Raw genomic sequence first — 12,473 nt, 5'->3', positions numbered from 1 at the left:
GTGAAATTTAGGAGAGATTGACTGCAGACTCTTAATGACTTCCTGGTGTGGGAGAATTGTCTGTATTCTGTCAATCATATATTTTAATAAAATGCTGATTGGCCAGGCACGAAGTATAGGCAGGTCAACCAGACAGGAAGTAGAGGCGGGGCAATGAGGACAGGAGAAGGCTAGGAAGGAGGAAGCTCCCTCAACCATTCTTGCCCAGATCATCGAAGAGGCAACATGTGAGCTGCCACACTGAAAAGGTACCAAGCCATATGGCTAAAATAGATCAGAATAATGGGTTAATATAAGTCATAATAGCTAAGAAGAAACCTGAGCTAATGGGCCAATTAGCTTTATAACTTATAGAGATCTCTGTGTGATTGATTTTCTTTGGGATTTGCCGGCTGTGGGGTACTGGGCAGGACAGCAACCCCAACAAGCAGGCCCCCTTCATGCTACAACTTCCAAAGAATGCTAGGAGACATTTCCTATCTACAGTCCACTATTGAGATAAAACCTAATGAACTGAGTAATTTGTTCAAAACCTTAGAAGATGACAAGGGCTTAAATAGTCACAGGAAATTATCAGCTCGTGCTGAGAGAATTGGCTTTGGTGGAAGATCTGAAGCTTAACTGCATTCTGGTCATATTTGTCTCTAAGCATTCTCCTACAGGAATTTTAAAGCAGAGGGAAGATATTATCTTAAAATGGATCTTTTTATCGCATAAACAGGATAAAAAATTAAAAACTTATGTGGAAAAGGTCTCTGAGTTGATTCTAAAGGGGAAATTGAAACTTTGTCAATTAGTAGAAATAGACCCAGCAGAAATTGTAGTACCTTTTACTCATGGTAAAATTGATAAATTAATGGCAGAAAGTGAATCTTGGCAAAGAGCTTGCAGTAATTTTTTTGGGAGAGATTAATAACAAATATCCTAAAGCAAGAGAATTCAACTTATAGAGAGAACTAGCTGGATTCTTCCTCTCATTGTATGGGAAACACCAATATCTGGAGCCCCTACATTCTTTATAGATGCAAATCAGGAAAAGCAAGTTACAAATCAGAATATTTAAGTGGATCAAAGCCCTGATGACTCTGTGCAAAAGTCAGAATTATATGCTATTCTCATGGTACTAAGGAATTTTAAAGAACATCTCAACATAGTTACTGATTCGTAATATGCAGAAAGGGTAGTTTTGAAAATTGAAACCGCTGAATTTATACCAGATGATACAGAATTGACTTTATTATTTATTCAGTTACAAGATACAATCAGGAATAGGAATCATCCCATATACATAAGACACATCCAATCGCATAAGGGTCTGCCAAGTCATCTAGCACAAGGTAATGCAGAAATCAATCAATTATTGATTGGAAATGTGTTGAAAGCCTCAGAATTTCATTTTAAAAAATCTTATCAATAGCAAATATTCAAAGAAAGACTTTTCCATCAAGACAAGGAAATTATAGGCAATGTCCTACCTGTTCTTTATACAACCAAACACCACTACCTGCACGAAGTAAGCCAAAGGGGACTTAAAGGAATGAAATCTGGCAGATGGATGTGTTCTATTTGGTAGAATTTGAAAAACTAAAATATGTACACCACACTACTGATACCTATTCAGGCTTTCAATAAGCAATTGCTTTGAGTTCAGAAAAGGCTGATTCGATAATCACACATTTGCTAGAAGTTATGGCCACCATAGGTATACCTGTACAAATAAAGACAGACAATGCTCCAGCATATGTCTCTAAGAAAATGAAGCTGTTGTTTGCTTATTATAATATAAAGCATACTAGAGATATACCACACAATCCTACAGGCCAGGCAGTTACAGAAAGATCAAATCACACTCCAAAGGATATGTAAAATAAACAGAAAGAGATGATAAAGACGCCCTAGAGATAGACTGCATAATGCTTTACTAACTGTAAATTTTCTAAATGCTAAAAAAAAGAAACAACAGTTATGGAGAAACAATTGGATAGTAGAAAAAAACTACAAGATTAAATTAGCCAGTATATTTTTAAAGATGCACTGACCTTAGACGGAAACCAGGACATGTGTTATGTTGGGAAAGGGGCTTTGCTTTTGTGTCCATGGAAGAAGAAAAGCTATGGATACCATCAAAATTGATAAAGATTCAATCTGAACAAGAGACACTTTATAATTAGAAGAGATGATGATAGTCTATCAAACATCACAACCTTTTAATATAAACTAACCATAAAACTAACAAATGCTTTTCATTTGCTCAGATATAACTTGCCAAAAGAGAATCTCCCCAGAATTAGGGTTGGGAAAGAGTTTGTTTCTATCTTTTCAGGAGAACAAAGGTATTCAGCTAAGGAATCCAAAGACCACTGGACAAATGAGACATCTAGAGGAAAAGGACAAATCATCCAGAAAAAAAAAAAAAGGATCAAGAAAAAGAATGAATTGGACTATTAGTATATCACATTTCCAATAGAATAAAATTTCATAAATCTTCTCAAATGTTTGTTTCTGCTGTTCTCTACAGACATATAATGTAAATGGTCTTTTTGAAGTCCCAGACCAGTTAAAGATTAAAGCTGGTTTTGGAGTTGGAGTGTGGTTCTCTCCTTCTCTAAATCCAAGCACGCTTATTCAAGTAAAATTCAAAATCTGTCTCATAACAGAAAATTCACCTGATATGGGACTATTTTATTGCTACTAATCTCATAATCCTTTGGTTCTATATTGACTCTTTACCAGCTTTTCTTGAGATACAAATATCATCTCAATTTTTTTTCTTTCTTTCTTTTTTTTTTGGGGGGGGGGGTTGTTGAGACAGTTTCTCTGTAGCTTTAGAGCCTGTCCTGGAACTAGCTCTAGTAGACCCGCTGGCCTCGAACTCACAGAGACCTACCTGCCTCTGCCTCCCGAGTGCTGGATTAAAGGCGTGCACCACCACCACCCGGTCTCATCTCAAAATTTTTAAGGTTAATATATATTTTAAACTTTTGTCATGATATTAATGGTCATGCAGAATACTAATTATAGAAAAAGGATTCATCTATCTTACTGTACATGATTTTAGGTTTGAGTCTCTATCAGTTTTCTGCAGTGAACTCATGAGCCCATATAACAGAGACCTTTAATGTCTCCAAAAGGAGGATGGGGTCCCAAAACGATAATTCTTTCAGGACTATGATAACACCACTGTGGTGAAAAACACCAACTAAAGGTCGGCTCTGAACTACAAACTGCTCAGAACAATTTCCAGGTGGCTAGCTGAGATGATCCAACCTCACAGACTACTCTCACCATGACTTGAGTCAGGCCCTCTGCTTCACCATTACACAGAGACTGGACAACAAATGATACAGCTACATCTCCAACGACTTGACAATTAACCCAAATTTTTCTTTTCAGGATCCTCTAAAGATGCCAATGGCCACAGACAACAGGAAGTAAATTTAAGAATACAATGCCCATATTCCCAAGAGGTGATGTGAGTGGTTTTTGGTCTTTCATTGGGTTATGGGTATTTGTCATTGTTTAGAGTGATTAGTTACAAACTGCCATTGGTAATGGTCAGGAAAAAAAGCTAAACAAAGGAGATTAGATTCAAGCTTCTTGATTAGAAAAGAAAAAGGAAGATACAGAAACGATAGGATAAATTGCTGAATCTACTCATAAAATAAAAAGGGGATGATATAGATATAAAAGATAAAAAGGTAGATTATTCAAAGCTGGGCTGTGGTGGCGCACGCTTTAATCCCAGCACTCGGGAGGCAGAGACAGGTGTCTCTTTCTTTGTGGCAAATGTAAGCCAATGGGCAAGAAAATGCCATCACCTCAAATGCTAACAATATTCTTTCCTGATTGGAGAATAACTGCCACGCCTTGTCAAGACAAGGTGGGACAGACCTTCAAAACTCCTGCTTCACAGAAAAGTCTGCCAAGTATTCTAGGCCTTGAGGCTGAAGATGGAAGCCCGATCATTGCAGAGGAACTTTGGTTGGCTGTCCAGGCAGGTAACTGTTTCTGTCATTTCTCACATTTTTGGAAGTTGTTTACTCACATTTCCTGCTTTCTCAGCTAATATTATTTCCTTCTTGAGTTTCTGAGGGAGTTGAAGGTTAAATAGTTATAGCTATAGTTTTTCTTGTTTACAAGACTCAGAAAAAAAAAAAACTCCCTAAAGAGGTGTAAAGTGTAAAAGGCTGACAGACATTAAAAGATAATTTGATAATACAAATTTAGAAAGTGAATTAGGTACAACTTTTTGGACTCATTAAGATAGGCTAGATAGAGATTATTTTCTCTGAATTTGTCAAAAGGAAATGGACTAGACATTAATGATGTATTTACTGCATATATATAGTATAGTTATTTTACACATTGTATATTGGTTTTTTTTTCAATATTATCTACAGCCTTTATTTTAGACAAAAAAAGGAGAAATACAATGGTTTTAATATATAAAGCTTGCCTGAAGATCTATATTATTTATGTTTTAATAAATAAAGCTTTGCCTAAGGGCAAAACAGCCATACTAGTCAATCATACAGGCAAGGCAGTGGTCGTGTATGCCTTTAATATCAATACTAGGGAGGAATTTTAGACGGGAAGAGAGGTCTCATTTTCAGTCTCAGTCTGAGGATTCACAGAGGCAGGATTGCCCATTTCCATCTAAGGTAGAGGTTAGAGCTACTGCCTGGCCACTTTGCTTCTCTTTTCTTCAGCTTGAACCCCAATATCTGTTTCTGAGTTTTTAATATTTATACTACAAGAGATTCATTATATGAAAAGTATTAAGACCCAATACAGGGAACATATATTTACACATGGAGATCATAGTTTTACATCAGCTGTCATCCCCCATCATATTCTACCTTATTTATTTGTGACAGGGGCTCTCACTGAACTTAGAACTTAACTGTTTAAGCTAGACTATTTAGCCAGAGAGCACCTGAAATCTGTTTTTTAAACACCTCACCTGCACCACACCTAGTTTTTATATGGGTACTAAGAATCTGAACTCAAGTGTTCAGGCTTCTGCAAGAAGAATGTCCTCCAATGAGTTATCTCTGTAGCTCCTAAAGAGTAATTTTTATTTTACTCATATGTGCATATAGGATGTGGATGTGTGCACTCAGAACTGGCACTACATTACCTGGAACTGGAGCTACAATTCGTAAGCCACTTAACATTGGGTGCTGGGAAACAAATTCCAATACTCTGGAAAAGCAGCAACCAATCTGAACCACTAAGCTATCTCTATAGCTCCCTAAAAAGTAATTTTAAAAAATAAATATCAGTTGGGTGGTGGTAGTGTACGTATTTGATCCCAGCACTCGGGGGGCAGAGTCAGGTGGATTTCTGTGAGTTTGAGGACAGCATGGTATACAGAACGAATTCCAGGACATGCACCAGAGATACCCTGTCTCAAAAAACAGAACAAAAAAAAAAAAAAGGAATCAAGCTAGGGATGAAGTTAAATGGCAGAGTGTGTGGATAGCAGCCACACTGCACACAAACAGAACAATAAAAACCTCAAAGGGAAAAAAAACCTACTAGAGTTAAAGAGCTACTCCAGTGCTAGGCAATCAAGAATGTATTTATTTATTGTTTGTGAAAGTGAATGTTAAATGAAGATTAAACATTAGGCTTAATATACAAAAACAATAAATTGGTATATAAACAACAAACTTTTACATACAAATCAATCATTCAAAGTAACTAAAAACTAGTGATCCTCTTTCCTAGCTCTCTTGGCACATCAGCTCATCTTCATGCTGGCTGATCAAGATGGATGGAAATGAGCAATGTGAAGTCCCTTTAACAGGAACGAAAAATATTTAGGTACTTGTACTGACCGGCTCAGAATCATAGCAATAATCATCCCAGCTCTGTCTGAGGGGTTTCTTTGTTATCTGAAAGTTAAGGCACATTAGTTAGGTAGAAGTTATTAGGAAGAAATTATACTTCTTATAATGATCTCTGAAATGCAGTATCCAGAAAGCAAGACTACTTACTATCCAAAGAACAGTTATTTTGCATGGCAACATACACTAATAAAAATAAATAAATATTCAGATTACAGGAGACCATATATTATTTTATTCAACTTATACATGTCATTGCCCAGTGGCTCTGATATTTGTATTAACCACTGAATTCCTTATCCTGTAAATACTGACATTATGTATGCCATAGCCACAAAGACTCGGGACTATAAAATTCTGAGTCAGTAAAAATTATCATCACATATAAGTGATTATCACCTGTTTAAAGAAAATAATCACAAGAGCTGAATTAGTAATTTTTAAAAATATATTTAATTTTGTACAGTAAAATTTTCTAGCATTCAAACAGAAAGTGATGTAACTTCTAAGTTCTTGATCTATTAAAAGAAAGTTAAGATGGTTTCTATTAATATAAAATTTTAAACCAGGTAGAGTACACTGTACATTTGAGAAGTCCATGACATTACTTTCATCATCTTTAATATATAATATTGATGCACTCAGTATAAATTAAATGGAAAAAATCCTAAGAATATTTTTTCATTGCCATAAAGGCCTTTTTCCCATGAATATTATATTTTGTGTCAAACAAAAATGAGAAGTTACTTTATTATTTAAATGATCTAATATAGTAACAATTCCACTAAAAATTGGATTTGGAATTTTAATGAGAAATAAAAATAGAGGAACGAATATCGTGAAAATTTGTGAAGATCACTTCTCATCACGGAAGCTTAAGGCTGAATTCTAAATTTTAAAGAAAGATATATTCTCTAAACCATTTATTTGGCTTTGAGGAATTTCATATGGTTCTATTTTGTTTTGTTTTTAACACAGAAACTCACAAGGTAGCACAAGTTGCCCTGAAATTCACTTTTATAAAGGCCTCAAAATCATGGTAATCCTCCTGCCTCAGCATCCTAAATTCTGGGATTACCAGAATGAGCAACCATGTCTGGCTTCTCACAAAATGTTTAAAGGAGCTGTTCATTTAAATTATACAGTGATACTCTGTGTCCGTATCCATAGCATGCAGACATATGAGCATTAGATTGTAAAACATGCAAATCAAGTTTGAAGCAATCTCTTGGCAATAGGTAAGGATTAGTCACCAATTACACTAACATCCTGAGGTATGTAAAAGTAAGTAACAATAGACAATGTAACATTTCTCTGATAAGAAAAGTACCATGAAACAGCTTAATATTCTTAAAAGAGTCTCACAAAATGCATGAAGAACATATTTAATTTTTTACCACTTAAATGAAAAATTAATCATTTTTAAATCTGGAAATTATACCACTTAAATTTTAGACTGCCTACATAAAGGTACTGATTAACATACATTATCTGACTTGAGAAAAAAAAAAGCATTAAAAAACTTTTTCAGTAACTAAAATTTAATCATTACCTACATTTCTAAGTAGGTTTCAGGAACTCTCACCTGATTGAGATAATGGTACTCCTCAGGCTGTTTAAGATGAAATGCTAACCTCTCTTCTTCACTTGCTCCTGCGAGGAGGTAATAGAATACATGATAGTTCCTGTTGGGAAGAAAGCATATAATGAACATGAATAATTCTGGTTAATTTTTTGTTTGTTTGTTTTGTTCCGTTTTTAAAGAACACATTACTTAGTATAATGTTTGGTTTACTTTATTTTTAAGGCAACGTAACAAATTCAACATTTAGCATGCCTACAAAATTGAATGTAGAATACCAAAAAAAGGAGAACAAAAGCAGTAAAGTGAGAAAATAAGGGCTTTCGAAAATTGTCTTCTCTAAAAGTAAAAGGGGAAAAAACCTCATAAATTTAAGCAAAAGGGGAAAAAACCTCATGAATGACTCTTTCAGAGCTCCAAAATTAGTCAGGAAACTGAGACAGAGAACTGCTATGAGTTTAAGTCAAGCCTGGGCTACACAGTAAGTGCTAGATCAAAACCTGTCTCAAAAAATTCAAACAAGCCAGGTGGTAGTGGCGCATGCGTTTAATTCCAGCACTAGTGAGGCAGAAGCAGGCGGATCTCTGTGAGTTTGAGGCCATCCTGGTCTACAAGAACTAGTTCCAGGACAAGCTCCAAAACTACAGGGAAACCCTGTCTCAAAAAAAACAAAACAAACAAAAAAATTATAACAAATTACCAAGAACAACAAAGAAAAAAGTAAGGAAGGAAGAAAGAGAGGCAGGGAGGGAGGGAGGGAGGGAGGGAGGGAGGGAGGATAGGTAGACAGATAAGGAAGTAAATGGATAAACTAAACCCAACAAGCAGAAGAAAAGCAATTAAAGGGTCACAACATTTAAAAAGTTGAGAACCACTGCTCTAAGGTTTTCCTTTTAGGTCTAATTTATAGTTCCTTAAAACGAGATGAAAGTTATTCCTCACTATAATTTCTTGCAAAAGCTTCTGAAAAGATTGAGTCACATGTACTTCATAACTATAATTTTGCTACTGTTATGAATCATAATGCAAATATCTATGTTTTTTCCTATGGTTTTGGGCAAGTCCTGTGAAAGAATCATTCGACCCTCAAAGGGGTCATGACTCAAGAGTTTGAGAACCACTGCCTTAGAGCATTAACAGACAGAAAAAAAAATCAACACCAACATAACAGCAAACTAAATCCAGAAACACATAATACAGAGAAACAAATCTGTCAAATAAAGCAATCAAAACAACAATCAGTATTGTCACTTCGAATTCATTCTCTAACACAAGAAATCAAGATTATATCCCCACTACTCTATTCATTATGTTCAAAAAACCACACAGATTATTACTAATAGTGGGAACTGAGAGCCACAGCTTTGTAAACGTGGTATACTATAGAGCCTTCTTCTACATATTCAAACATCTCTAATAAGGATCTTCTCTTATTTCTGCTACACACACACACACACACACACACACACACACACACACACACCACTAAATTCTTAACCTAATCCTGCCACTAATTCTTTTTCATTATGTAATTAGTCAATAATTTCTGAGCCTTTATTACATATAAGGACCATGTTAATCATGTTATATATAGTCCCTCAAAAACAGATATGATGTCTTACACCTTTATTTTCATCACTTGGGAAGTAGAGGCAGGCACACTGCTGTGTATTTTAGGTCAACCTGATATACATAAGGAGTTCCAAGACAGCAAAGGCTGCATAGTAATACCCTTCCTTAAAAATAAAAAAGCTGGGTGGTGGTGGCTCACACCTTTAATCAGGAGCACTTGGGAGGCAGAGGCAGGCAATTCTCTTTAAAAGAGCTAGTTCCAGGACAGTAGGACTGTTACACAGGGAAACCCTGTATCAAAAAAACAAAATAAATAAATAAATAAAAATTTAAAAAGTGAAATAAATAAGGAAAACAGATGGTCATGGTGGCACATGCCTTTAATCCCAGCATTCGGGAGGCAGAGGCAGGTAGAACTCTGTGAGTTCAAGGCCAGCCTGGTCTACAGAACAAGTTCCGGGAAAGACCAAGTCTGTTACACAGAGAAACCCTAATTCAAAAAATTAATTAATTTCAAAATGTTTTTAAAAATAGAAAACCTATTATTTCATTTAGGCCTTGAAAATGTATTTAGGTACATAAGAAAAGTGAGATCAAGGTATGCATGAGAGTTCAGGGCTATTTAACTTTACACTCCGGGTCATAACTTTATTGCTAACATACTGGCATATGAAGCAATTAACTTACCTCCATAAATTTGATTTCTTTATCTGAAATATACAACATGTTTCATTTCTAAAGTTCCACGTACCTCAAATATGACAATGGAACTAAGAGCTTTTCTGAAAACTCACTGATTTTGGAGAAAGGATCTAACACTATAGTCCCAAGTTGACATGGTACTTACTACATACCCTAGACTAGCCTTGAACTCAGGGTAATCTTTCAGCCTCAGCCTCCCAAATACAGGAATTACAGGTGTGAATCAGCACACCTAACTTATAACTACTTTCAAACAAGAAGAACACTAACAAATATAAGAAAGATCCACGTCTTATAAAGGCAGATGGTTCAAGGAAGAATGAGTTTATCACCTGAAAATCTACTTTCCTGTTCTCAATTTATTTAGAACTGAGAAAGAATAACAGTTCTGCATATCCAATAAAAATCTCCCAACGCCTTGAGCATTCTGCCCCCGCAAAAAAAAATAAAAAATACTAGTTACATACAAAAATTATGTATGATATTAGTGAATTAAGGGTCACAGGTCACAGCATACAAAGAATCTAAAAGGGAATTTGTGTGGTTCTGTGAAGTTGATCTAATTATATAAATAAAAATATATACCTTTCATTATGCTCTTGATAAACAAGTCTAGATTTCTCCAGTAGATACTTTTCAACATAGGCCCTGGAAGAAAATAAAATTGGTTAATATAAATAATAAAAATTGGTTTAGATAAATAAAGTTTAATATATAATAGATTTTATTATTTAGAAAGTTCAAAAGTATAAAGAAACATGACAGCAGTACATTTACCATTATAATTTATATATATACATATATATTATATGCATATATAACATATATATGTATATATATATTAGCTTTATCCATGTTAAATTCTAAAAAAAAACTATCTACATCATCAAATGACTAGAGAATGAGATAAGCAGGTGAACTATATCAAAAGTAAATACACAACAAAGCCCCATTTCAAAAAATAAAAACTAACCAAAATCATAACACTAGTAATCAGCAACACAATGACCTTATGTATATGAACCCAGGTCTGATTTTACTACCAAGGCTGACTTTCAATTTTACTACTCCCTAGACATCTCTTTTTCTTCCATACCAATCCAGGAGGTCTAATGGTACAAAAATTACCAGTTCAGAGAATGAGCTAGTCATACTATGCCACTACATTCACCTGCTCACCACAGTGCTGTGCACATTACGTGTGTCTGAAACTCTATTTAAAACCAGAATAGAAAAAGAAGTAACAGATGAATTAAATGTTGTTTAATCTATCTAGGACATCCTTGTTCTATTTAATTTTTCCCTCTATTTTTGTGTATAACTGACTTTTTAAATAAAATGAATTAAATTTGTTTCATATGTCAAGAAGATAATTATAATTATTAGCTTTATATTCAATCTGACTAAACTGACCACTATGATCAAGCAACAACCACTTTGTCATGCCTCCTCAAATGCAACAAGCTCTTGTTATAACTGTTACTAGAGACAATTCCTCATTTCATAAAATGATTTTCCAGTCCTTCTACTTGGTAAATTTTTAATATGCAACATAAATACCAACATTATTGAGAAAGCCTCCAGAAACATTTTAAACAATACTTATCTCATTTACTATAATCAACTTACATAAATATCTATTTTCCAAAAAACCTAATGAAAACAAAGAAAAAGAATATGCTTATAAGTTTGTTTAACCTGCAATATTTAGAACAAAGCCTGATACTCAAAATGTCCCCCAGAGACATATGCTTTAAAAATAAAATAAATTAATAATGCTAAATACATACATATGTTTTTATTGGTTTTTTTCACCATAGGAAAAAATGTTTAAATTTTTTAGGCAGTCAACAGAAGAGCCTGCATTTCCTTCCATAAAGGAAACTATACATCAACTTCCTAATTCACAAAACTATCTTAATCAGTGAAGGTATACTCTACCACCTTCAAGGTTAAAAAAGAATGTACATCTCTACCTATTGCCATTCTCTTTTAAAACAAAACTATAAGCCTAATTCCTACTTTAAGGAGGGTCTTTGAAACCTGGTGTTAAGAATCAAGAAAAGAAATGACCTATGAAACTACCACTGAACATCTCTTGTGGACTTTTGTGATTGTTGATGATACTGGTTTTAGGTTCTTCAGACAGGTCAAAAGGTTGTATACACAGTAGTTTTGAACCCCTCTTTCTTTTAATGCAGAAGTAAGACTGAGTTAAAATTTAAATAGCATAAAAATTGCAGTATCAATATATATCAGAAGGAAGACATCTTTATCTACATATATCCCAAAACACCTTTGATAAAATTTAACTTTAATAAGTAATAATAACAAACTCAAAGATAATTAAAATCAATAATACAAATAATTCTCTAACTAGAGTTTTACTTAATGTAGAAAATGGTATTAACATAAAAGGCAAAAATAACATTACAGTGGTATTTGTAATGGTTTGGCTTTTAAATATCCCTACAAAGTCTGAATCACCAGTCTATAGTGCTAGTAGGGAGGAGACTGGGCATCACTGGAAGAAAATTAGGTAATTAAAGTGTGCCCTAGGGAGGAATGCTGATGCTCCCTTGCCCCCCTCTCTCTTCTGTGCTTGCTTTCTAGCCACCATGTGGTTATCACCATGCCGTCTATCCCGCAACACCAGCAATGATACTCTGTCTTGTCATAGATTCACAAACAAGAGCCAATTAATCATGGATTTATACTTCTACAACTAACTATAAAACAAAATAAAATCTTTCCTCTTTTATCTT

General features: G+C 34.5%; 1 protein-coding gene across 11 annotated transcripts in view; it reads right to left on the bottom strand.

The window, feature by feature from the left end:
* Myo9a (myosin IXA) overlaps window positions 1-12,473 on the bottom strand; it is a 187,762-nt gene that overhangs the window by 139,741 nt on the left and 35,548 nt on the right. For all 11 annotated transcript variants that reach the window (XM_085689177.2, XM_085689184.2, XM_085689176.2 and 8 more), the window contains exons 4-6: window positions 10,294-10,356; window positions 7,438-7,537; window positions 5,844-5,900 (exon numbers count right to left, since the gene is read on the bottom strand). In XM_085689177.2, coding sequence (XP_085545303.2) covers window positions 5,844-5,900; window positions 7,438-7,537; window positions 10,294-10,356 — 220 coding nt within the window. The remainder of the gene's footprint in view (window positions 1-5,843; window positions 5,901-7,437; window positions 7,538-10,293; window positions 10,357-12,473) is intronic.

Source organism: Myodes glareolus, chromosome 4 (assembly GCF_982192425.1).
Source record: "Myodes glareolus chromosome 4, mMyoGla1.1, whole genome shotgun sequence".
Taxonomy (NCBI): domain Eukaryota; kingdom Metazoa; phylum Chordata; class Mammalia; order Rodentia; family Cricetidae; genus Myodes; species Myodes glareolus.
This window is presented reverse-complemented; position numbering and strand designations above follow the sequence as displayed.